Raw genomic sequence first — 25,967 nt, 5'->3', positions numbered from 1 at the left:
TTGTCCTTTGGCGACTGGCTTATTTCACTTAGCACAGTGTCTTCAAGACTCATCTGTGTTGTAGCTGCTGAGACACTGAATTCTTAATTTTACTTAATTTTCATTCACTGAGGGGTGCCTGGGTGGTTCAGTCAGTTAAGCACCTGCCTTCGACTCGGGTCATGATCCCAGGGTCCTGGGATTGAGCCCCACATCGGGCTCCCTGCCCAGCAGGAAGTCTGCTTCTCCCTCTCTCTGCTCATGCTCTCTCTCTCTCTCTCTCTGTTCCTCCTCTCAAATAAATAAATAAAATCTTAACAAAATTTTTTCATTTATTGAAATCTAAGCCACATACAAGTCGTGGCTGCTGCTTTGGACAACGCAGCCCTGGAAATATTGCAGAGAAACTGTCGGTTAAGATGAAGAGGAGTCCCCTGTCTCAGGACTTGTGTTCTGAGTTTTATGCCTGTCGACAGGCACAGCCCTAATCAGGGAGGCCCGGGATAGGGATGCAAGAGGCTCTGCAAGGTGTGGTTTGAGGCAGAGCTGGGGACTCTCAGAGCTATGGGGTGGTGTAAATTGGGGTAAGCTAAATAATTGAGAGCCAGCTTGAAAATACAATCGTGGGGGAGCTGGTGTAAAGCGAGCCATGCTCCGATCACCTCTCTGTACCAACTTGATGGTGTTGTCCTTTTGTCCTTAATACATACCCCGAAAGATGTGCTCCCCCATAGGTGTGGTCTGTGGAATGGGGCTCCATGGAGGTCCCTGCTGCTTCAGGAGGGGCGAGGCTGGAATTCTGCGGCTGGCTGGATCCCGTTCCTTACCTGGGAATGGAGGTGGGGGACAGCCAGGAAGCAGAGGCCGCCCAGGCTCCCTCCACTCCCAAGAGGGGAAGCGTCAGGGTCCAGACGGGGGCAGCCAGCGCCTGAGCCACTAACAGAGCCTTGACCTAGATGTTCCCAGTACTCATGTGTGTCCCTGGAATTGCCTGTGGTCAACATGAGTCATTCATTCATCTCCTAGAAAGGGCCGAGGCTGGGAATGGATGTGACGACCTGGATGCCATTAAAGAGCAGATCCGGTTTTAAAATATGTTTGTACTGGATTCTAGAGTGTGGCATTTAGGAGCCAAGGCTTTGCTGTCAGCTGTGGCATTTAGGAGCCAAGGCTTTGCTGTCAGCCAGATGAGAGTTTTAATCCAGATCGTATCACTTACTAGTTAGGTAGCCGTAGACAAGTCCTTTTTGTCTCCCTGGGCCTCTGATGCTTCATCTGGGAAAGGAACTGGAGGGTTATTGTGAGGGTGAAAATAGGCAGCACGAATCGGGTTTCATAAGCTCTCAGCCAATAATAAAGGACAGTGACAATTATTACGATGACTCCCAGTTTGTAACTGGCTGACCCGGTGACCTCCACGTTCCCTTGGAAGGTTGTAGACCTGTGTGTATTCCTGAACACGTGGGGCAGAAGGTGTTCTGGGACTTTTCTCTGAGGCAAAGGAGAGCCACGGAGACAATGGACGAGCCAGCAGGGCCTTCCGGAGAGTTACCTCTTGGCTTTCCCATTGCAGCGCCAGCGGAAGGCCCTTCCTGCTGTACATGGGCCTGGCTCACATGCACGTGCCCATATCCAGGACCCAGCTCTCAGCAGACCTACGGGGTCGAAGGCCATACGGTGCAGGTCTCCGGGAGATGGACAGCCTGGTGGGCCAGATCAAGGACAAAGTTGACCGCACAGCCAAAGAGAACACATTCCTCTGGTTCACAGGTGAAGTAGTAAAACCCAGCTAGCTCCCTGAGATCTAATGGATAACCCTGCCCATGCCCCCTTGGAAGAGCAGAATCTGGCTAAGGGATCCTCTTTCACAGGGCAGGGGCCTGGCTTTGAACTTGGCGTCCTGCTAGTGTTTGTTGGCCTGAGTGCTGAGCACCTGTCCACTGGGGCCTCCGAGGCTGAGCCCCTGGAAAAGTTTGTGCAGAGAGCAAGGTACCCTGCTGGCCTCTTCCGTATTGGTTTAGGGCCATCTGGGTAGTGACTTTGACATTGCAAATCCGTGTAGTCCTCGGGTGGTTCTGAGGTTCCCTCCTCACCATCGTCCCAGTCCCAGAGACGCCAGCTGCCACCGGTGGTCACATCTTTTGGCCGAGTGCGCTGAACTAGTGAGCTGTTTAAAGGGCCTACGCAGGCATTGTGGGTCCTGGGTGCCTTTCTGGAATTGGGGGGAGTGGTGGTTGGAAGCGCTGCTCTCGGGGCAGGCAGAGACCTGGGTTTGAAACTGCTCAGAACTTGGAAAAGGCACTTTACCTTCTCTGAGCCGGTTTCCTCACGTGCAAAACTGAGCTCACACCAGCATCTACTGCTTAGCGTGTTGGACGATCCTGAGATCCTGTAAGGGAGGCGCTGGGTGCGTCAGGCTCTCAGGAAAGAGCTGCAGGGCTGAGGATAGTAAAAGCAAAGGAGAAGGTAAAAGCATCTGAGACAAGAGGCTCGCTTGCCCTGGGGCTCACCTGGGCCAGGGAAAGCCCACCTCTTGGAAGCCCAGCCTCATAGAACAAGTCATTCTTCGGGGGCAGGGATCATGTTTATTTTTACAGCTTCTTCTCCTTCCCAGCGCCCTGCTCTGCACGGAGATGTGGGACCAGGGAGGGAGCATCGGCAAAAGTGTCCACAGGCCAGTTGATCGCTACCTGTTGCTTCTTTTGGTTTCCAGGAGACAATGGCCCGTGGGCTCAGAAGTGTGAGCTGGCAGGTAGCGTGGGTCCCTTCACTGGATTGTGGCAAACTCATCAAGGTAGGGGCTCAACTGGGGTTGGTGCATCCCACTGGGGATGCTGAGCCCAGGTAGGGCTGTGGGGTCTGTCTCGGGGAGGATCAACTCATACGCAGGCTTCTTGGCCATCATCATGATAGTCAAAGTTGCTCACCAGCCACCAGCTCCCAGGGAAGGAATAAACTGAGAGATGAGAGTTTCTATTAAGCTTGGACCCACCCCTTTCTCTCCTTCTATCTCCTACCGCCCCCGGGCTCCCTCAGGGCATGAACTCTGAGTCCAGGAACCTTCCAACAAATACACTTTACCTTGACATTTATCCCACTGCCTTTACTCATCCTCCTTCTTTTCTTTTCTTTCCTTTTTATTTTTTTTCACTCATCCCTCCCTCCATCCAGCCATGAATTCATTCCATTCATTTAGGAGACATTCAGGGCATAATACACAAGGTTTTGATATACATAATCCCTAAACCTTACAACGTTGGAAAGTAGGTAGTAGCGCCTCTGTTTGCAGATGAAGGAGAGCCTCAGAGACATGTGCTCGGGGACCTCACCTTCTAACACAGCTACTGCCCTGGGGACAATCTGGCAAAAAGGACCAAAGGCTTGGAACACAGGCCGGTGGATGCATCAGTTCTTCCGGATTAGCCAAGTGCAAATGCTGTATGTGAAAGGATGCTCATTGCATGGTTTTTTAAATATTTTTTTAAGATTTTATTTATCTATTCATGAGAGACACACAGAGGCAGAGACATAGGCAGAGGGAGAAGCAGGTTCCCTGAGGGGAACCCAATGTGGGACTCAACCCCCAAACCCCGAGATCACGCAGTGAGCTGAAGGCAGATGCTCAACCACTGAGCCGCCCAGGTGCCCCACATAGTTTTTAACAAACAAACCAAAAAAACCAAAGAGTTGGGTATTACCCAAGGATCCAGCAAGAGAGGAGTGCTTAAGGAAATGGTGACATGCACATTTAAGGAAATTCTAAGGAACTGCTGAAATGATGCATATTATTAACCTGGAAACATTCATCTTAAATACTTTTCAGTGAATAAAGCAGGTTACAGAGCGATATATAAAGTATGATCTTATTCTATGAAAATAAGCTACCAATTCTCAGAAAAATCTTGAGAGAGTTATGGGCAGTTGATAAAACATGAGAGGTGGTTACCTTTGGGGAGGGGAAGGAGGATCTAAATGTGATTTTTTTTTTTTCCTCACAACAACCTGGTCTTATTTGTGTCCTACAAGATTAAAATAAAATTCTGGAAGGTGCTTATATCCAAGGGGTTCAGAGGTGGGCTTGGGGGGATCACCCCCTCCCTGGGCTGGGCTTTCCCTACTGACCAGCTCCTGAGCTATGGCATTCACTGTCTCCAGGTCAGAGGACACAGACTGTTTTTCCTATTAGTCTGGCAGTTACCTAGAAAGTAGAACTTTTGTGCATCTCACGGTTGGGGACGAGAAGGAAGTGCTGATGCTTCATTTTTTTTTGTCACCTTTAACCTGGTGTCTGTTCAGATCTCTTGAGAACTTCACAAGTGGGTGGCTGCCCTTGACTATAGCCAGGTGCTGTGCCTGGAGATTCCAGCTGGGGATCAGGAGAACTGGGGGCCGCCTCCCCCCTGACCTGCTTGGTGACCAGTGGGCTTCATCGGTCAGGGTGTTGTGTCTCTCTATACGTATTGATCTCTTTGACTAGTCCCGTTCGGGAATGTTCTCTGGAAAAACGAGCAGACAAAGGTGCCCGGACTGGGGGTAGAGAGATACAGTGGGAGCTGGGAGTAGTTTTGCATTAGCTGATCCTCCTCTCCATACCTGGGATACCCTCAGACCAGGCTACTGGCCCTAATGCTCAGTTGGAAAGCCTGAAGGAGCCTGGAATTGGAACTCTCCAGTGTAAAATTCCAGAAAGCTATGGAGACCTTGGATGGGGTCTCCATGTACCAGTAAGTGGCTCTGTAGATAGCCCTCTGTTCCCTAAGAAGGTGACCTCTGATCTCCTATCTAGACCAGCCTTATCTTGTCTCTCTCCCCTTTATGACAGTTTTGAAATCACGAATTAGGTTTTGTGATGGGGAGTGGGGTCCTGTTCTGTGAGGGGAGTACTTTGCCCTGTGAGAAACAGAATTATGAGGGCTGCCTGGGTGGCTCAGTCAGTTAAGAGTCTGGCTCTTGGTTTCCGCTCAGGACGTGATCTCAGGGTTGGGGGATGGAGCCCCACGTAAGGCTTGGTGCTCAGCATGGATTCTGCTTGGGATTCTCTCTTTTCCCACCTGCCCCTCCCCCTGCCTTCTTTCAAATAAATAAATAAAATCTTTAAAAAAAAACAAACAAACAATTAGGGGCACCTGGTGGCTCAGTGGTTGAGCGTCTGCCTCTGGCTCAGGTCGTGATCCCGGGGTCCTGGGATCAAGTCCCACATCTGGCTCCCCACAGGGAGCCTACTTTTCCCTCTGCCTATGTCTCTGCCTCTTTCTCTGTATCTCTCATGAATAAACAAATAAAATCTTAAAAAAAAAAACACCCCACAATTATGATGAGCTGGGCAGCCTCCACTTCTCCTTTCCTTGGTTTGACCTTCAGGCATTTGTTGAGCACCTACTCTGTGCCAGCAAGTGGGGATGCAAAGATCAACAAAGCCCCAGGCTTTATGGAGTGACTGTCTAGAGCAGTGTTTCTCAGATTTTATTTTTTTTAAAGATTTTATTTATTTATTAGGGGGAGAGAGAGAGCACACACACATAAGCAGAGGGGGAGGGACAGAAGGAGAAACAGACTTCTGATAAGCAGGAAGCCTGACTCCAGGCTCGATCCCAGGACCCTGAGATCATGACCTGAGCTGAAGGCAGACACTTAATCAGCTGAGCCACCTAGGTGTTCCTGTTTCTCAGATTTTATTAATTAATTAATTAATTAATTTATTTATTTATTTATTTTTGTTGTTGTTATTGTTGTTGTTGTTGTTTCTCAGATTTTAACATGCAGACAGTCCTCTGGGGATCCTCTAGTTCAGACTCAGTAGTTCTGGGATAACCATGAGCATGTTGCATTTCTAACAGGCTCCTAGGTGACACTGAAATGTTTGGTCCAGGAATCACTCCTAGAACCACCAACTAGAATATCCACGTGGAAACCATATGAATCTAGAACTTTCAGATGGAGACCAGAAGTTACCAAGCTATGGCCTCGGACTGGCAACAGTAACGCTACCTGAGAACTTGTTAGAAGTGCAAATTCTAGGGCCTCACCCCAGACCTGCTGAGTCACAAACTCTGGGGAGGGACCCTGGCTACCTGTGTTTTACCTTGTCCTTCAGATGATTTTTGGTGCAGGTTAAAATCTGGGTGCTACCTGTCGAGAGCTACCCTGTCTCGTACACCTGGCGCCCTGGCCACGCTGCAAGGGCCCAGAAGCCACATATGGCTGGTGGCTACCATAGTGGACAGTGTGAACAGAGACCATTTCCATCACTGCAGGCAGTTCTGTTGGACTGTGCTGGGAGCCTCCACTTCAGCAGGAGATTGTAATATGGGTAAGGACTCCATGATAAAGAGGAGCACGAGGACATCTCATCCACATGAGAAAGACACAGGAAGGCTTCCTGGGGTTGTTTGAGTTTTGAAGAATGAGTAGGCCACAGCTAGGGATGTGCAGGGGAGGGGTTCGTGAGCAGCCCCGGGAAGCGGCGGGAAGAGCACAGCACAGGAGCTGCCTAGTTGTGTGTGTGTCCAGAGCTCGTAGAAGTGGGTCGTGTAGGGGAAGGCGAGGCAGGAGTGAGAGCCGGGGCTGGTGGTCAAGGGTCTTTTGTTTCAGACAGACCATTTAGGCCTTGATTCTAAAGAAACATGGATTCGTGGAAACGTTTTATGAGTAAAGGCGACATTTTTCGATTTTTTATTTGAAGTGAGATTCTGGGACAGAAGATGGACCCTCTTAGTGTGTACAACTCACTGGCATTGAGCACATTCACTGCAGAGCCCCCAGACATCTCCCCGCCCCAGAGAAAACCACATACCCCTAAACACTTGCCTCCCATCTCTCACTCTTTCTGGCCTCTTGCTCAATTTTAAGACATCCCTCTTAGGTTGGTGGGGCTGAGGGCAGAGAGAGGGACAAGGCTAGACCCGTTTCCATCAAGCCCTGGGTGATAAATGAGGACAGCAGGTGACTGAATCCCCAGCAATATCCCTGCACTCAAAGAATGCCAGGGTAGGAGGACACCTCCGCGATCTTTGTTCCAACCACCCTGTTGGCCACACGAGGAAACTGAGGTGGAGCAGGGCGGAGGGCTTTCCGAGGCCAGCCATTGGCCAAGGGGGCCTTGTCATCTGACCCCCACCAGCTCATAACTCAACCTACACCATGGCTGTAGTCACACCTTGTTCTACTCGGCTAACTGCTCAGCCGTCTGGAAAATCCTGTGTTGCTTCTTTGGACTTCACGGTTGTCAAGAAAAATGTCTTTGGCTCCCATAACAGTGTGAATCTTTCTAAATCTGCAGGAGTCTGAGTGGAGAGGTGGAGGGAGCTCATGGCTTTGGAAGCCCCAATGGGGCTCCAATCTCAACCCCACTTACAAATCGGTGCCCACCGGGCCCCTCCCCTGGACAACCCAGTTTCCTCCCTCTGTAAGGTAGGACTGTAGACCCCACTTGCTGGATGGATGGGAGCATCAGATGGGGTGCTGCCCACCATCATCAGATGGGGGCACCCAGCCTTGTGCGTGTCCTCTACTAACCCCCATGATTCTCTGCGTCTTCATTCCCAGCTGAGTCAACTGGTTGGTGTTAATTAAGCTAAACTGGTCAGTATTAGTGTCTAGCCCTACCGAAGGCTGCGGGCAACTTAAATAACATACGGAGGACTTTCCAAGTGTTTGGAGCCTCAGTCTTGGAAACTTTGTTCCGAAGCTGGATTTCAGTCTTCTCATTTCATACTCTGGCGAATCTGGATCTTTTTACTTGGAACACATGTTTTACAATACGTGTACGTCGGGGGTCACCGCAGTGCCTTTGGCACCAAGTCCGGTTCATTGTGGGATAGTCTGTTAACAGTCGTCGGGAAAGCCAAACCGGTTGGTATTACTGTCTGGCCCTCCCAGAAATAGCTAGTAGCATCTGAGGATGAAAAATGAATGAAGTATCTCCAGGAAACAGTCTGGCTTAACTATTTTTGAAAATATAACTTTTCCCCCTCTCAGCTGCTCTAGATGTTGCTTTACACGGAAACGGAAAATGGGATTTTTCACAGCTACAGCATGTGTGCGTGTTTCATCTGATCCAGCAGAGCCAAACTATTCATATCGAATAAAATTATAATATTAATCACTTAAAAAAGAGAGAGAGAGAGAGAACACTCTTTCTCTAGGAGCGAGGCAGATACACCTGTGGCTTCCTGTGGTGCCAGTGGGGCAAGGAGCTGAGTGGGGTGTTCTAGTGGGGTGGGGGCCGGATGCCATGCTCTTCTTTTCTCAGGAAAGCCTGAAGGTGAACTTGGCCTAGGGGGTGAACACTTCCCCTTCCTCATTCTCCAAACCGGCTTCCTTTTGGGGCTCCCCCACAGCCCTCCTCCTCCTCTCTGCTCAAAGCACCGCTTGGTGGGGGGGGGGGCCTCTGGAAAGTCAGGCTGAGCCTGCGTGGCAGGAGCTGTGTGCCAGGGCTCAGGTCACGGGAGGGAGGCTGGGGGTCCCTCTGGACCGCCTGCTCCTCCTCGTCCAGGTTCCTCTTCAGTGGGATGCCTTCACATCCTGCTGTAAGGGGCCCGGGTCTTGAGAGCAGATGAAAGGGAGAAGGCAGTCAGTGTTTTCGCAACGGAGTAGGACAAACAGTACCCAGAGCCCTGCTTCTTTCTCCCCGCAGCCAGCCCGCTACGTCAGGCCACGCGCTGCCTTCCCCTGTTCCCGGGGCCCCAGGCCCCCCTCCTCGTCTTCCCTTTCCTTTCCTGGCCAAGCCGCCTTGCTCAGCTGATGGGATGAGGCAGCGTCTCCTGGAGTCATCTCTGCACCCTGTGCAGGAGTGAGGATGCTCCTCTGGGCTTGGCCTGCACCCCTGCAGGGATGAAGAGAAACTGAACGCGGGTGGAGGGGGTGCTGGGCCCGAGCAGAGCAGAGCGCCCCTGCTTTCTCCCAAAGAGGACCCGCGGGTGCCTGCCCCCTGCTGCCCCAGCGTGGCCCTGGCCCGGAGCAGCAGGCCCTCCCTTCCCCACTCCAGACCTATTTCCTACCCGGGACACAACCAGCAGCTTGTTTGCCCCCTAACCGACTGCTCCTCTGTCTGGAAAATCTTTCCTTGTTTTATTTGAAGAGCAGAACTGTTCCTTCCTCCCCCTTGGTGATGAGGAAACATTCTGTTGAATTTGGCATCCTCAGCTTCTAGGAGACCTTGGTTGTTTGTAATTTGATGCTATCAGGTTGTTGCGTAAGCTTTCCCACTGGGAAGCGGCTCCGCATCCTGGGCCTTCTGTTCCGCTTGGGGCAGGGGGTGGGGTGGAGAGAGGTCAGAGGTGGGGCTGGGTGAGGGAGAGGGAGAGCGGACAAGAGATGTTGGCTGTTGGCCCTGCTGGGGGGCAGGGCCAGCTGGTTGGGGGACCCAGTGGAAGTCAAATTGTGTCTCCTTCCGGGACGTTGGCCACCCGGCTTGGAATGTCCCCATCACCCCGCTCAAGGCCACCCCAGGCCAGCCAGAGTCCTCCATCCAAACAGAGGCCCGTCTGCCCTGTGTTTCTAGAAAACTAGTATGCTGCGGGTATCCTTGGCAAGGACACATATTTATATTTAGAAACAAAGGCTGCTTCTTTAGAAGGTTAGAGAATGCACACTCCTCGGGACAGGCGTGTCCCACCCGAGTCACAAATACAAACGCCAGGCAGGTAATGTGGACGAGCAAATGTTTGTTTTCCTAAGTGGTGGGCAGCACGTTAGGGGTTCAGTAGACTGCAGAGAGGGCCCCGTCTAATGACATTCAGAATTAGTTCAGAAAATCCCGTTCGTGCCAAACCCAACTGTCAGAGGGCTGAATTCAGCGTGTGAGCTGCCAGCTTGCAACTTCTGCTGTTTACCCTCCGTAGGTTGTTTCGTTTTTGTTTGTTTGTTTGTTGAGCTTCTTTGGACGGCGGCGTCTGTCAGGCACTTCCTGCAGGCGCTGTGCAGGGGGACCTTGCTTTGGAGCTTGATACACATGATCTTCTGTGGCTTTGCCCACCTCCCCCGTGAGATAGGCACAATCATCTTTTCCCCCTCAGAGCTGAGGGAGGGTAAGAATCCTGCCCAAGGCCACATGTCGAGAATGGCCCTGGATGTAGAACCCGGGCCTGCTGGACTCCAGAGGCATCCTCCCTCCCATCTTGCTAATATTCCTCAAACTCTGCTCCTCAGGCCACTGGCATCGGAATCAGCTGGCATCAGAACCCCACTCTAGGCTTATTAAGTCAGAATCGCTTGGGGGGGGGTCTTCTGGTGGTTCTCTTGTATTGAGCGAGCCCTCTCCTTTAGCCGGGCTGCCCTTGTGACTCAGTGACGTCGAGTAGGCCGCGAGGGGAAAGACCTCCACTTCCAGGCGCGGGCGGTGGCGGGGAGTCGTGCCCGGCCTCCCCGTCTGCCCTGCATCACGGAATGCCACTTCACTTCCGCAGCCAGGGGAGGACAAGTAAGCAAATTCATGAATCATGGTTCTGTTTATGTTTTGGTTGCTGAGGCTAAATATTTATGGCTTTAAGTAAGAGGTTCTGCCTTAATGAGAGTCATAACTAACCACGAGCGCACTAAAATGTGTTCTCACGACCATAAGACGTGCATTTCTCCAAAGAGAGCCAGATGTAACGGGCACTTTGAATGGGCTGGTGCCACTGATCAAAGTCTGAAGGTTTATCTAAACTGGCCAATAGCTTTCGAAATCCAAAAGTGCACACGAGTTCGATGGATGGGCTTCGCCATTAGGTTTACTGAGAGTAACAGGTTTACATTTACGATCCTATGGCATAAAGGTGTAAAGGTGTGGGCAATATGAAACACACGCTTAAAAAGCGGGTAAGCCACATTTAATTTTTTTTTTTAAGATTTTATTTAGTTATTCATGAGAGACAGAGAGAGAGAGAGGCAGAGACACAGGCAGAGGGAGAAGCAGGCTCCTCACAGGGAACCCAATGTGGGACTCGACCCCGGAACCTCGGGGATCACGACCTGAGCCAAAGGCAGATGCTCAACTGCTGAGCCCCGCAGGCATCCCAAGCCACCTTTGATTTTGAAACGCACTGTGTCCACTTCCTGATTTTGCCCCTTGCTCTTGTCCTAGATGGACGTTCTCCCATCTTCAGATATTAACTATTTTTAGATATTTACCTTTAGAAGATAGCAATGTCCAGGTACCATCCCAGGCAAATGAACCTAAAATTTCTGGGAAAGGAAACTTGGCCTGGGTATTTTTTAAAAGCTCCCCTAGTTGGGGGGCACTTGATGGGATGAGCACTGGGTGTTATGCTATATGTTGGCAAGTTGAACTCCAATAAAAAAAATTTTTTTTTAAAGTAAATAAAAAATTCAGCATTTTGAAATGAAAACAAACAAACAAAAACTCCCCTTGTCATCCTAATATACATTCAGGGATGGGTGGGAGCCACTGTGCTAGAAGCTTTGATGGGTCAGGGGCTGGCTATGTAGTTAGACTTGGATGCAAATCCTGGCCCTGGCGTTTGCTAGCTGTGTGACCTTTGACAAATTGGTTAATCTCTCTGAGCCTCGGTGTCTTCGTCTCAAAAATGGGGATAATAGTGCCTAGTTTGCAAGGTTGTCAGTAGGATTAAATGGGATAATGCAGGGAAGCACTTAGCGTCATGCTTCGAGGTACTTTAACTTGGTGCATAGGGAAGGCTCAACAAATACGAGATATTGTGGTTACTGTGGTTATTACATTTAGCTCAGAATGAGTTTCCTTTCATATCATTGCAGAGTATTGGGGGGCAGGCACTCAGCCTTAGCTGTGCAGATAAACTGAAGGAAACACTGTTAGATGTTTCTGAAATTCAGACTCCACAACTCTGGGCACCCCACAGAGGATGCCAGTGGGATCTTTTTAAGTTTGTCCACTATGCAGTCAGCCAATGAGATACTGGGATTTAGAGCAAGACAATTCCATGCTAAGGGGGATTTAAGAAAAAAAATGTAAATTTGCAATTAACACACCATGTTATGTTAGTCTCAGGTGTACAATGTAATAATTCAAGGGAGATTTACTTTTTTTTTTTAAAGGATTTTATTTATTCATGAGAGACACAGAGAGAGAGAAAGAGGCAGAGACACAGGCAGAGCGAGAAGCAGGCTCCATGTGGGGAGCCCAATGCAGGACTCGATCCCAGGACCCCCAGGATCACGACCTGAGCTGAAGGCAGCCGCTCAACCACTGAGCCACCCAGGCATCCCAGGGGAATCTATTTTTTATAATTGCTTACTCATTCTCTGGACTCCTTTAAGATAAATTCTGCTACAGTAGGAAGTCTGTGGGCCTGGCTGGAATATGTAATTGTGTCTTTCTGTTAAAGCCAGAAGCCAGGGTGCAGCCGGCGCTGGCTGGCTGGTCTTGACGACACAGAGTGGGGATCGCTCCTCAAGTGGTCATACTGGGGGGCTTCTCCCAGCCATCCTCTTCCTCCTGGCTCCAGAACCTCTCCATGTGGGCTCTCCACTGCACTGACACACATACTTTTTATAACTGGCTGGATTCCTTCGAATCCCTCCAGCTTTCCACCCGCTGCTGAAATAAGGCAAACATATTGAACAATTTTTTTCTCTGAGAACCAAATTAGGAGGATCAGTTGCCTGAAAAAGAGCCACACAAAAGGTGGTGGGGGACAAGCAGAGCCCCTCGTGGTGAAGATCAACCAGCAAATGTATTAATGGGGAGCTAGTATGTTCTTCTGGAAACATGCTGGGGGCAGAGACCAAGCCTGGTACCCATGCCCACCGCCGGGTAGGCCCTTGGCTCCTGCCTTCCCGTTGGCTGTCAGAATTCTGGGCTTGCCTCTCAGCACTGGGGGCTTCACTGGTCCTTAGCATCTGGCCTCAAAGACTAAGTCAATCTGTTTGAATTTTGTGCAGTGTGGATATGCAAAGAAACAGGCTCCATGCTTTCACCCACCTGTCCCCCCAGGCTTCCATACAGATGTCCCTCCCCGGGGAGGGGAATTATCTGCAGAGCTCTAGCACGTGCAGTTGGGATGCTTCCTCTCTGCTCTTTGGCCTTGAGCTGCAGCTTGAGTTATGCATTCCAAGGCCACGTGGGAGTGCATTTCAGGCTTGCCGCAGCTCTGGATTCTGTTCCATGTGCGTGAAAAATTGAGAGTGGGCTCCGAACGCATTTCTGGGAGGTGTGGCTTTCGACAAACGAGCAAAGAGCTTCCCGCTTTGCCTGCCGAACTCCACTTGGTTTTAAGAGTCCCACACCCCTGAGCATAAACAGTCCATAGATGTGAGTTGTTTTATGTTTTGTTTCTTACTTCAACACTTGGGGGACTCCAAAGCTGGTTAGGAGAAAATCCCAAGAATGCTGAGCATTTCCGGTGGGACGTGCTGGGCCAGGGACATTAGAGGTTCTGTTTGCTGCAGTGTGAGTGCAGAGCGACAGACGCCCTGGTCTTGTAGCCCCCTCCTGCCCATCATCGCCGCTTTCATAGCCATGCCAGCCAAACATGGGGAGGTTGCATGACCACGATATGTGTGAGCCACATACAGCGTCTGCCTTGGAAGGGCTTTCTACACGCTAACTTTGTGGAATCCTTGGCTCAGTGGGATGAGGGTGGGGTGTGTGTGGGAGTGGTGGGATGGTCATGGCTAATTCAACGCTACATGAATTCAGGATGTTTCCATAAAACATGACCTCATCTCTTCCAGCCCGCTGGTCATCGTTAGACTGGTGGTCACTTTTGAGTAGTGGTTATGAAAATAATTCCTTTTAATTACCAAAGTGGAAATTCATAGATTGCACATAGATTGTTCTTACCCCACCCACCCACCCCCAAAGCCCCCCAAGAGGCAAGAGGTCGGAGCTATTACTAATGCTGTCTCTACGACATGAGAACAACTCATTAAGTCAAAGAAAAACAAAGCGAAGCGAAGCAAACAGAAATACAACAATAAAATCCATGCCAGGTCAGTTGTTGGGCGTTGAACAGATCAAATAGCTGGGGGAGTTTCTGCCTTTCTGTCTTTTCAAATAATTGTAAATATGTGTATATATATATATATGTATAATATATATATACATATATATATATGTATATATATATTTAGCCTAAACAGTCATATGAGCAGTCGGAAGACAAAGTCCTTTTTATTCAACGTATTTGTTAAATACCTACCATTCCTGGTTGTAGGAGACTGATGGAGTCTCCTGGTGTGGAGATGACACTATCAGAGAGTCAATGAACAAACCTTAGACAATTAAAAGTGTTAAAAGTATCATGAAGAAAATAAAGTGACCTGGTTCCACAGAGAGTGACAGCAGCACCTGTTTATCTATGTTGAATCCAGGAAAATAAAAGCACAGAATGCAAGATGTTAGCTAGAGGAGTAAAAATAGCTGGTTACTAAAGAAGTCATCCGTTGGTTGGAGGGATCGGAAGCTCTCAGGGTGCCTTTAGAAAAGGCCCGTGGTGCTAGAGACCTGACTGCATGTGTCCTGTCGCAGGGGGCAGTCCAGCCAAGCAGACCACCTGGGAAGGAGGCCACCGTGTCCCGGCTCTGGCTTACTGGCCTGGGAGAGTTCCCGTCAATGTCACCAGCACTGCCCTGTTAAGGTATGAGACCCAAACTATCTTGAAATGTTGGGATTCAGAGCAAGAAAATCATGAATCGACGCTCTAATGGCCAAAAACCCCAAGAAGAGAGACCCCCTTCGGCCACCTGCCCTGGCCAGGTGTTCCCAGGTACCTGTGCTACTTACAGAGTGGAAAGAGTGGCTCTTTCCCAGCCATCCTCTGGGGGTCATGTTGGAGTGAAGAGGGGCCTGGGTGGGTTTCATGGCCTCGACGTGGAGACAGGACGGTGTCTGCTGACGCTGCGGTGGCAGAGAAGTTAGCAGCAGCATCTCCCTTTTTGGTCTGGGCTCAGCTGACGGGAGAGAATAGACCATTGAAGCCATAATTATTCCATCCTCGGGGGTGAGGGCAGGTGGCCTCAGGATGCCTGTGTGAAGCCAGCTTATCATCAGCAATCACATGGGCCCAATAAAGGAATCTAGGTGTCCCCCTGCCCTGGAGGGGAGGGAGAGGAGGTGGCCCCAATGGGCTGACCAGGAAAGAATGAACCCTAGGTGAGGACATGCCTACCTGTGGCCTTGAAGCCTCCCTTTCAGTGAGGTGAGCTGATGGGCTGCTCCCTTTACTAGAAGGATGACTCTAAAATGTGATAATATCCCACCCCCCGACTCTTATCTTGTTATCTTAAGGCAGATCCAGGAGGCCGTCTCCTCGGCACAGCACGTGGTGTGGTGTGCCATTCTCAGGGCACTTGCATGCAGCTCTCTGTATGACCCAGTCTTACGATGGGAACTTGTCACTCACTCCGTTGGGGACTTCCTCTCTGTGGTTCTGCTCTTGTACTCACTGACAAGGGGGACTGGGTGCTACTCTTGTGCTCAGAGCTTTTGGGCTGGTTAGAGACGAATGTGTTAGTTCCACAGGCTCTCTCATCAGCCGAATGAGTTGTAGCCTAAAGAACCCAGCCTCGGGATCCCTGGGTGGTGCAGCGGTTTAGCGCCTGCCTTTGGCCCAGGGCGCGATCCTGGAGACCCGGGATCGAATCCCACATCGGGCTCCCGGTGCATGGAGCCTGCTTCTCCCTCTGCCTTTGTCTCTGGCGCTCTCTCTCTCTCTGTCTCTCAGTCTTTCATGAATAAATAAATAAATAAAAAAAATCTTAAAAAAAAAAACAAAAAAAACCCAGCCTCACAGAGGAAAACAAGCCTCCTGGGCTCCTTCCAGCATCCCCAGACCTGGTGGGGAGCAGGGAGGAAGGCTGGAGCCCAGGCGAAGGTAAACAGCTCTGATGGCCAGAGGGGGGTGGGTAGGCACTGTCCCTGGCAGCCCGGGGTGGGGGTGGGGGTACCGGGGCAGGCCCCAGGGCTCGGCTCAGCCCTGCCCAATACAGTCAGGAGGGGGCAGCGTGTTGTCAGGGGGGTGCCAGCAGGTGTGACAACAACAGCGTGGGCTGGAGTCCGTGATGTCAGGCTGGCCGGGAAGAGGGCCAGATGGGCTGCTTTTTATGGGGCTGACTTGGTGCAGTCGGGCCAAGTGTTCACAGGCTGGGCCGCACATGCACAAATAACTGGGCAATCTCTCAAGTTCCAGCCCCAAAAACCGAGCGCGTGCTTCTCATCTGAGAAGGCTGTTTGCACCCACAGTCGGCCGTCGCAGCAGCAGTGCAATAACATTGCTCCATTAATGATTTAAGGCCTCTGAGGGGGCACCTATCTTAGGGGATATAGCCGGGTGGCTGAAAAAAGGTGAGTCTTGGTACAAGATAACGTCTGCTTGAGGGCCCCTGGAGTTTCGCCAGGACAATACCAATGTCACCCCATCAGCTCCCCGTAACATGTTTTTGTTTGTTTGTTTGTTTGTTTGTTTGTTTGTTTGTTTTTGGTGCGAAAGTAGACTCAACTGTAGCAGGAAAGTTTGTGTCCATAGAATTCACCTCCTAGCTGTTGCCCCACATGAATCGATCCACGTATAGCAAGCTGGGGTGGAGTGTCCTTACTGCCAGGACAGGCCACTGTGTCTCTGCTGCTCTTTTCCGTGACTCCTGCAGGCTCAGCTCTAAGGAGGATAGCCTCATGATCCGTTTTTAATAAACCGAGGAGACTGCTTCATGTCCTTGGGAGCCCAGCCAGGCTCTCCCACCCAGGGTGCTTATCACCTTTGCCAGCACTTTATTCCTCGGATGGATATAGATCTTCTTCTAGAACAGAGATAACTCCCCTGAACCATTCAGAGCTAAGCCCTTACACCTCAATTCTGGTGGCCCTGAGAAGTCACGGGAAGAGAGTAGACAGCTTGATATAGATACTCACGTGAATACACAAACGTAACAAGTGTGTTGGGGGGAGGGGGATAGCAAGGGAAGAGGGATCCACACTGACTCCATTGGTTCCCTTTTAGAGATGCTCACTGTTAACGAAAGTTCCACCGCACACCCATGTCATGTAGTGAGGTCAAAGAAAGGCCTCACCGTCTCCTGGCCCCCAAGCCCAGTGACACAATCACAGAGTGAGGGAAATCTATTCATTCATTCACCAAATTTTTTTTAATTTTTATTTATTTATGATAGTCACACAGAGAGAGAGAGAGAGAGAGAGAGAGAGAGAGGCAGAGACACAGGCAGAGGGAGAAGCAGGCTCCATGCACCAGGAGCCCGACGTGGGACTCGATCCCAGGTCTCCAGGATCGCACCCTGGGCCAAAGGCAGGCGCCAAACTGCTGCGCCACCCAGGGATCCCCATTCACCAAATTTTTATTGTTGTGTCCAGCTGTGGGGCAGGCATTGCTCTGGGGACCGGGGATGGAGTAGTGAGCAGATGGGACAAAGTTCCTGACAAAGGTGAGGAGCTAACCTGCCCCCAGGAGAGCAGGGCTTTGGTTTCACACGTCAAAAGGGGCCGGTGGTTTGAACCTCCGACTCTAATGCGGGACAGCTCAGCCTTGGCACTGTTGACCTTTTGGGCAGGCGCATCCTGTTTGGAGGCCTCTGCTGCACACACACCGTAGGATGTTGAGTAGCCTCTACCCACTTGTTGCCAATGGCAACCCCCCACCCCCACCCAAGTCGTGACAACCAGTGTCTCCAGGCAGCACCAGATGTGCCCTGGGAGGGCAGACTCGTGCTGGTGGAGAACCATAGTCTGTGATCTCTCATCGCCATATGCAAAGAGGTAAAGATTGTGCCCTGCGTCTCGGAGCCGGGAGACTGCCATCTGTGTTCAGAACAGAGAATCCCAGATTCCGGGGACAAATACAAGGTGACCGGATCTCTAAAGGTTCCGCTTAGCCAGGAGAGCACACAGTCCCCTGGGCCGCCTCGTGGCTGTCTCCGGATACCTGCAGTGCTGTCAGTTGTGTGGAAGGGTGACTCGCCTGCCTCTGTACTGTCCCCAGGCCCAGGCCCAGAAGTCCATGTTCACATCAGTGTCCTGTGGTTTAGGTGTCACCACGAGAGCAAGGTCTAGCCACATATCTCCTTTCAGGGTCCCCCACTCTTTCCTGTGGACAGTGGGCAGGGGAGCGGGAGATGGGGAGGGGTCTCACACCCACCCCTGCTCCTAGCTGTGCTCTACTACGTAACCTGTGTGTGTGCTCTGTGCTGGGGGGGTGGTGGGTCCTGACACTCTGGGACCCCCATGTTCCCTGGAAACAGTGCAGTGGGGGTTCTGCTGGGCTCTAAGAGGGACCCGAGGTGGGGGTCTGGGGGCAGCTGCAGCCTCTCAACTGCAGAGGGGCTTAGGCCAGGAAGGGGTGCATACCTGCTTTTCCCAGGGCTCGCGAGAGGGAAATCCGACAGGAAGAGACTAACAACTAAATGGGGAGCTGCTCCCACGTCCTAGGGACAGTTCTCACTGTCCTGCGACCTGGAGGAAGTTCTGTTGTCTCCTCCCTCTGTGTTCAGGCCCACGCACCCTCAATCCTTCCCCTGGCAACCCCCTTGTCCTTCCCACTTCCCGTCTTCAGATCACACCGCCTTTTCCCAGATATAACCTCCCCAGCTTCTAGGAAACACCTCCCTTCCCAGCCCTTCCCTCTGCCCTGGGATGCTCTCCCCCTAGGACAGCCCAGCACGGCCCGTCCCCAGTTCCCATCCACACATGGCCTCTGCTGCTGGTCAGCCCCAGCGAGCTCCTGGCGGGACCCTCGGACCCTCCGGCATCCTCCTCCTGGTCGGTCGCCCGCTCTCTACGCCCAGGTTCCTATGGCAACACCTTGGATAGGAACACAAACATGCACACTTCCTCCGAACAACTTTCAGTGCCCTGGGCTGGCGGAAGCCATATGAAGAAAGAAAGAAACGCTTTCATATGGGCAGCGGAACCTGCAAAGGCGGCCCCCTGCCCACTCTGATGGCAGCATTTTGTGTCACTGTGCAGAGAAACCTCAGGCCCAGGGGGGTTTCATCCCTCCAGAAGCCAGGGCTGACTTGTCCCTTAGGCTGGGGAGGGTCAGAGCCAGGCCCATGAAATTTTTAGGGATACAGATTTTTAATTTCTTCTAAAATCAGAAGGAGAAAAAAAACCCCAACTTTTATGTTGGAAAAATGGTTTAATATCTACTATTTCTATGTGCGTCTTTCAGTCAACACAGTTGTGAAATATGATTTTACATATTTTGTATGGAAGCAGCAGCCCACAAAGATCCCACGAAAGTCAGAATGTGGCCCTGCCCAAAGCCTCCATCCCAAGTGGCATTAGCCACAGAAACTTGAAAATGTAGGTTCTAGGTTTTTTGTGTCTCTTTCTCGAAGCTTTCGATGACTCCCAGGACCAGTTTCTTGGGTGAGTTTTGAGGTTTGGAGCAGCTGGGCTCCCTTCGGTGGCTTCTGTAGGACACTGGTTTCCTCTAAACTCACACCTAGGCTGGGGGCCCAGCTCTGGGATGGGGGCGCCCACCTCCGGGCTGGCACTGGGACTGTAGTGTGCCCAGGAGGCCCTCCCTCTTCCAAGGCTAACCTCGGGGGCTTGGCTTCCTCCGAGACAGAAGGAAAGCCTTGGTGGTAGCTTGGGCTTGGTGATCAATGCTGGACTGGCGAGTCCGGTCGTCGGAGATGTTTGAAGACTCTCGTGGGCCGAGGTTTTCTTTGTCCTCTGGGAGGACGAGGTACCTCTCAGGATCCTGAGCAGTTCTGAGATGCTAGGGTCCCACAAACAGTAGACTTCGGGCTTTATTCCATTAGGATGTGAAACCTCATGACACTGGGGGAGAAAAATATAAGATAGAAAAAGAAAGTATGCCGTACATTCCGATCTAACACAGATCCTGTTTTTCGTGCTCGCTGTTGTGACCCCTCTGTGGCACCAGCCTCTCTTAGGGGTGCTATCTAGAGAAAGCTAGAGCCAAGGGGCCCCAGCCGTGTGGCCTTCTCGGACTGTGCTGCAGTGCTCGGCGCTGCCCAGTTTTTCCCAGGATCCTTGGACCCTGGACGGGTTTCTGGACTGTGCCGGATTCCATTAGTGCTTACTCTGCACTCCTTGACTTTGCCCGTGTGAGATGCCAGCTCCTGGAACACGTATCTCGAGAGATAAGCCACCAGCTGTGTGGACTGTGAAAGTTGAAGGCAACCCAGAAACAGTCTGTGCCATGGTCCAGGGAGAGGTTCTGTCCAGGGCTGTAGGCAGAGCCACATGGTGGGTAGAAGCTCAGTCCTTTCCCCAGCCCCTCTTGCTGGGCAGAGAACCCCTCCCCAAACTTCAGGGTGGTGGCAGTGGGAGGTGCAGCCCCTGAGGCCTCCCTAAAAGTGTGCCCGAAGTGTGGCACTGTGCCCAGCCTCAGGCCAACGGGGCCTCTCTCCCGGGGGAGTGCCCCTCGCCCTGGCCCTGCGTTCCTGACTGCATCACATCCCACTGACTCAGTTGGCCTGGCCCATGGATATAAACAGCTTTGTTGAAAGGACAGTCCATTTGTTTATGCTGGAGAGTTTTTTTTTCCTGACAAAGCACAGCAGGCTGGCAGGAGATGTGCCCTAGAAGAGAGTAAAATTGTACCACATGACTTCAAAAAAATCACATTAACAAAATTCACCAAGATGGTAACAGTGGCTACCTTCGGGTAATGCACCCATCGTGCATTGTTCTCTCTTTTATATTTCTGGATGTTCTTTTTTTTTTTTCACATAAACATTTACTATTTTGTAATGAGGAAAAAGTAAGTGAAATAAAGGGGTGGAATGTGTCACATACTATGGCATTTTAAACAAAGACTAAATATTTGTGATCCAAAGACCCGGGGAAGGAATAATGAAGTGTACGTTCTCCAGCAGGTACCTGTCACACAGTGTCCCCTCTCAGCCAGTGGCTGCAGCCTACCTGGTGACAGGTGGAACCCCTTTGTTCTTAGGTAGGTCCATAGGGGTGCTTTTGTGAATAATTATTTTTTTAAAAATATTTTATTTATTTGAGAGAGCAAGAGATGGAGAGCACAAGTGGGAGGAGGGGCAGAAAGAGAGGGAGAAGCAGACTCTGTGCTGAGTAGAGTGTCCAACACAGGGCTCGATCCCAGGACCCTGGGAGATGCTCAACCATTGGAACCACCCAGGCACCCCTCTTGTGAATAATCATAACACAAACACCCAATGAGCCCTTCCAGAGTGCCAGGTCTTCTTCTCTATGCCTTATCTGTGTGCCTCATCCACACAGTACTCTCTGAAGTGGGCACTATCCTCATGCCCATTTTAGAAAATAGAAAATGAAGGCATTAAGAAGCCAGATAGATACAACCCTGGGATTCGAGTCCAGTTAACTCTCAGCCACCGGGCCTGGGTGGGAAACCACTGTGCCATTCTGCTTCTTCCAGAAGAAGAAGAAATCCAGGTGGAACCCAAAGAAAGGACGGGCAGGCAGAGGAGGGGGCCATATGGGAGGATGTGGATGCTCAGTCTGGGCTTGTTTGGGTGGGCCTTGACCATAGCATGGCCAGGGAGAGAGTCTGGGAATAGCCAGGGTCAACACTGTCTTGTTCTTTCTGTAGTGTGCTGGACATCTTCCCCACCGTGGTAGCTCTGGCTGGGGCCAGCCTGCCCCAGGACCGACACTTTGACGGTTTGGATGCCTCCGAGGTGCTCTTTGGCTGGTCGCAGACTGGGCACAGGGTAAGTGAAGGGGGTGTGCGCCCTTCTCAGGCTCTTCAGGAGATTGGCCAGCTGCCTCTCATCCGGGGCTGCCTTTGTGCAGAGAGAACCATCCTTGGACGCTACATGGAGGTGGCTGCTCCAGACCTAGTTTGAGAAAGCCTGATAGATGGCTCCTTTGAGACGAACCTCTCTTTCTACCCCACCCCTTTCTCCTATGATCAATCCGGTTTGCCAATCCAGACTTAATTTAACGCCTTGGCTTAGAGCGGGTGTATGGGGATGCTTATTCCCCATAACATATGATTTGTTTTCACAGTTACTGAATGTTCTGAGACATCGTAGGCACCTGGCACATTTTTGTTGGATGAGATGGCTGAGTAGTGTGAGTGACTTGTGTATCGTGGGGCTCCCCGACTAGAATGGAACTTTCCCGAAAGCAGGGATCTCACTGAGAATTCCCTGTGCGCCTCACAGTGCCTGGCACCCACGGGCATGCAATCACTACGGATCTGACGAATAAATGAATGAACAGACACATGAATGAAACAGCTCTTGGACGACAGGGCCAACGAGGGCTTTATGCCTCTGACCTGCCCCCTGGCTCCTGGACGGCCCGACATGTGACTCCGCAGCCCCTGCACTGGCTTTGGGTTTCTGCTTCCCAGGGCCCCAGGGTCCCCTCCTCATGTGTGCTGAGGCACCCGGGGGCAGTGACAGCCCGGAAGCATCGGGCCCAGTGGCCTTTCCATGTCATTTCCGTGTGTTTTCCTTTCACCAAAAGGAAGAGGAAGTGGGAGGAGGGAACCCCAAACCCCTTTGTAGGGCCCGGTGAGAGCACATGTCTTCTCAGTTAGGGACCCACACATCAAAGGGTCTATTTGCGTCTCTACCGAGGGTCACATGGAAGTGACTCAAATGCTGCTCAGATGTGCGGCGGCGGTCACCCAAGCCGCCCCTGTGGCTGGGCCTACCCAGGGCAGGCGGCCCTCTGGCCTCAAGAGGGCCGCCCGTGCTTCTGTGAGCATTCGTGCAGTTTCTAGGGCTCATCAGACGTGCCTGAAATGCCCTCCGAGGAAGCACTACTTCTCCTGGCGTATGGAATCTTCTAGAACTGCAGACCCTTCCAGGCTGAGCTGTACTGTGGAGCAGCGGCGAGGCCGCAGGAAGATGGTTTCCGCCTCGGGGCTGGAGGTTGGCAGTGTGTGACCCTGGGGGGTTACGGAAGACGTCAGTGCAGAGGTGCTCCCGAGTGTTTATTAGCACAGCTACTAATAGAATAATTGGGGTCACCAGGAAGTGCTTCAAGGACTCTGGGCTCCTTGCCGTGGCCGGTCTCCTGTGGAAGCCAGTTCCTTCGCGCTCGCTTCCGCTCTCAGGCAGGAGAGCTCACTCTGGTCGCTGCTTTGCGTCGGGTCATCGAGGCCCGGGCTCGGGGCCTCACGGTTACTGGTGTGGTGCCCGGCGGTGGCTGGGTGGGGGCACCAGGCAGGAGGACGGGACCCAAGCCCCAGCACCGTTGGGGGTTCGCGTGGGGGACGCGGGGCGTGTGTGTGCAGCTGGAGTCCTGACCACACCCCAGGGCCTGGAAGGAAACAGCCTCCCCGACCGCCCGCCGGAAGCCACTGATGGTATCTTCAAGAGCAAAAGCCTGCGGGTGCTGGCACCTTCGGGCCACGCCCCGCTTCCCAGGACCCTAGATTCCCACAGAGTTTCGAGTTTGAGGGCAACACAGGTAGTTGTGGGCTCTGAGTCTGGTCTTTTCCGGCCACCTGCCGAACAGACTAGAATAAATTGTCTTGAGTTTGCAGAAGGGAGGCCAGGAGGTGAAGTGAGTGATCACACACACACACACACACACACACACACACACACACACACCTATCCATGTACATACGGGATACGCACATACGTGTCCCCCCGCCCCCCCGGGGAGATTTTGAGAAACACAATTTACTTGTGTTCACCACCCTCGGCTGTGTCCTGGGCTTGGTTTAGAAAACAGTTCCAGTTTCAAGAGGCTCAAAGTAACTCCTAGATGATCATCTCAAAACAGGATGCAAATAGGCCTGAGCAATGGGGCTCTTCCTTATTTTGCAAATGAAGTCACCGCAAGTGGGAAGTGCTGAAGCCACCTAGGGCCACGCGCCCCCTGGCAGCCTCCCCAGGCCCTAGGTGCAGGCATTTAAAGGCCAGTTGTGGGCTGTCGGGTTTCCTGCAGAGCGGCCTTCTCGACCTTCTTCTCATTGTCGCCTTGGAGGTCTCTGGGGAAGTCGGGTGGTATTTAAAACCCGCAGCAGCTGCCACCAGGCTGCATGGTGGGTCTTGCACCTGGGTCTGTGTCTGGGCACCGAGGGCAACCGCGAGGAGGGGGGTGGAGGGGAGACGGGTAGGAGAGGGTGCCTCCAATATCCCACTGGGGGCTTGCCTGACTCTCGAAGGCAAGCTGGAGGTTGTCACGTTGCTGTTGGTCAAGTCACACGGCAGCTCCTGGTGGCCACCAGCAAGTCCAAATTTTGTTGGCAAAGGGAAGGCTTCTTTCATGGCTCTGCACCAGCCAGTCCAAACCGGCCTGGGGCTGCTGTGGGTCCTAAGACACGTGGCTCCTCCCTGGAAGCTATACATTGAGGGGACAGGAGCTGGGTTGCAGGCTCTGGAACTCCCATCACTTCTCTTAGGGAGGCCCCTAGTGGTGAGAGGCGCCATCCCCAGTGGCCCACCACTTTTGGAGACAGAGCTTTGCAGCCCCACCTGAGGGGACTGGGGGAGCCCTCCTTGTGTGAGTGTGTGTGTATGTGCGCGTGCACACACACCACATATGCACCAGCCCCCAGGGCCTAAGGAGATGCTCCCCTGCTTAAAACGACAAAACCAAATGAAACAAAGCAAAAGCAGGTAAGAAAGGCAACCAGGAACGTGCACCTGCTTTGCAGAAGACACAGTCATCTTTGAAATTCGGACGGGGTGTCCTCCCTGCCCTCCCCCGAGGACCTAGGACCTGTCTTGGGCTGTGGTTCATGTGCACATTTGCCAGCCCTCTTCCTCTGTGGATGGGGAACCCCAGCGCCCTGGCCAGTGTGCCCCCGAGGAAAGCAAAACCCATCCCTGTTTCGGGGAGTGAGCCATCCTCAAGTTTTGCTTCCTCTTCCTCTTGGATTTTGGAAGTTGCCTCTGGTAACGCTGCATAAATATCCTGGACGTGGCAGGAAACTGATGGAGTTTCTGAGGCTCAAACGATGCCCACGGCTTGACCTGGCGGCGGACCGCGACTCCCACCTCCTGGATGTCTGAGTGCGTCTTAGGTCGGTTGACAAGAGTCCCCCACTTCCTGCCCTCTCCAGAAGGAAACCAAGCGGCCTCCTGCGGTGACGGGCTTGGCTTCCTGCAGGGCTGGCAGGAGAGTGGGTTTTGAGTTACGACTTCTTTTCCTGTTTGGAAGGAGCCTGCTGTCATCACGCTGGCCGGGGACCTTGCGGCGACTGTCACGAGAGCCCAGCACGGAAGCTGCAGGTGTGGGAGGAGCCCCGCCCTCGGCGGCATCCTCTCAGAGCCCGGGAACTTGGAGGGACAGCTGTTTACTGCTCCAACAGATGTTTCTCATTTTTTTTTTTTTTAGCCCCATGGAAACTTTGAATCACGTAAGCGCCTTTCCAGTGATATATATCGGTCATGATTCATACCAGGGCGGTCTCACGCTTCCAGCCCAAACCCACCAACCGACCAAGGACACTGGTCATTTATTTTCTACCAAATCCTGCCCTTGGCAAGCCTGAATTAGGTGTTTCCGCTTTGTAGGGTGATCCTTTCATCTCTGGCCCGATGAGGGAGGATTTCCTCAGTCCGAGTGGGGTAGGGTTGAGTCAAAGGTGAGGCTGTGCATGTTAGGCCGCGCCCGGTTCCGAGACATCACGCCGAGCCGTCCTCTCGAGCATGCCTTCTTAGGCCACCCTTGCTCGAGGGAGAGCGAGAAAATCACCTGGATGCCGAAGTCGGTTCTCCAAAGAGATCCGAGGAACACCTGCGTCCGAATCCCTGGGAAGGTCTGGAAGGCATGTAGGTTCCCAGGCCCTATCTTGAGCCTGAGGGCTGGGGCCTGGGCCCGTGTGTGACCAGCACAGTCATCTCTCACCCCATCCCCCTGGCACTTAGGACAGCCCCGCAGCTGGTTTAAAGAGCAGGTGCTGTGCCGTCTTGGAACTCTCCAACGTTGAACAAGCTTTCTCTCACTTTGATTTTGCAGTGGACCCTGCACATGCTGTAGCTGGTACTGGGCCTGCGAATCTGACCAGAGAGGGGGCCAATCTAAGTAACTGGCCAAATAGCTATTTCATGGAGGCATCCGCTCCCCGGGGTGGGGTTGGCCAGTGTGGACCACAGGCCCCAGTCGGTCAGCATTTGGG

The 25,967-nt window shown here is 52.2% G+C and overlaps 1 protein-coding gene across 9 annotated transcripts in view; it reads left to right on the top strand.

The window, feature by feature from the left end:
- ARSG (arylsulfatase G) overlaps positions 1 to 25,967 on the top strand; it is a 108,104-nt gene that overhangs the window by 77,791 nt on the left and 4,346 nt on the right. For 4 of the 9 annotated variants that reach the window (XM_077853686.1, XM_077853683.1, XM_077853684.1 and 1 more), the window contains exons 7-12: positions 1,553 to 1,749; positions 2,693 to 2,773; positions 14,432 to 14,540; positions 21,468 to 21,588; positions 25,007 to 25,077; positions 25,184 to 25,205. In XM_077853686.1, coding sequence (XP_077709812.1) covers positions 1,553 to 1,749; positions 2,693 to 2,773; positions 14,432 to 14,540; positions 21,468 to 21,588; positions 25,007 to 25,077; positions 25,184 to 25,205 — 601 coding nt within the window. Of the gene's footprint in view, positions 1 to 1,552; positions 1,750 to 2,692; positions 2,774 to 14,431; positions 14,541 to 21,467; positions 21,589 to 21,886; positions 23,886 to 24,773; positions 24,870 to 25,006; positions 25,206 to 25,807; positions 25,955 to 25,967 lie in introns of those variants that run through there. The other 5 variants (XR_013354728.1, XR_013354729.1, XM_077853688.1 and 2 more) reach the window with 5 other exon arrangements.

Source organism: Canis aureus, chromosome 16 (assembly GCF_053574225.1).
Source record: "Canis aureus isolate CA01 chromosome 16, VMU_Caureus_v.1.0, whole genome shotgun sequence".
Classification (NCBI taxonomy): Eukaryota; Metazoa; Chordata; class Mammalia; order Carnivora; family Canidae; genus Canis; species Canis aureus.
The sequence above is the reverse complement of the archived record's forward strand: the minus strand, read 5'-3'. Positions and strand labels throughout refer to the sequence as shown.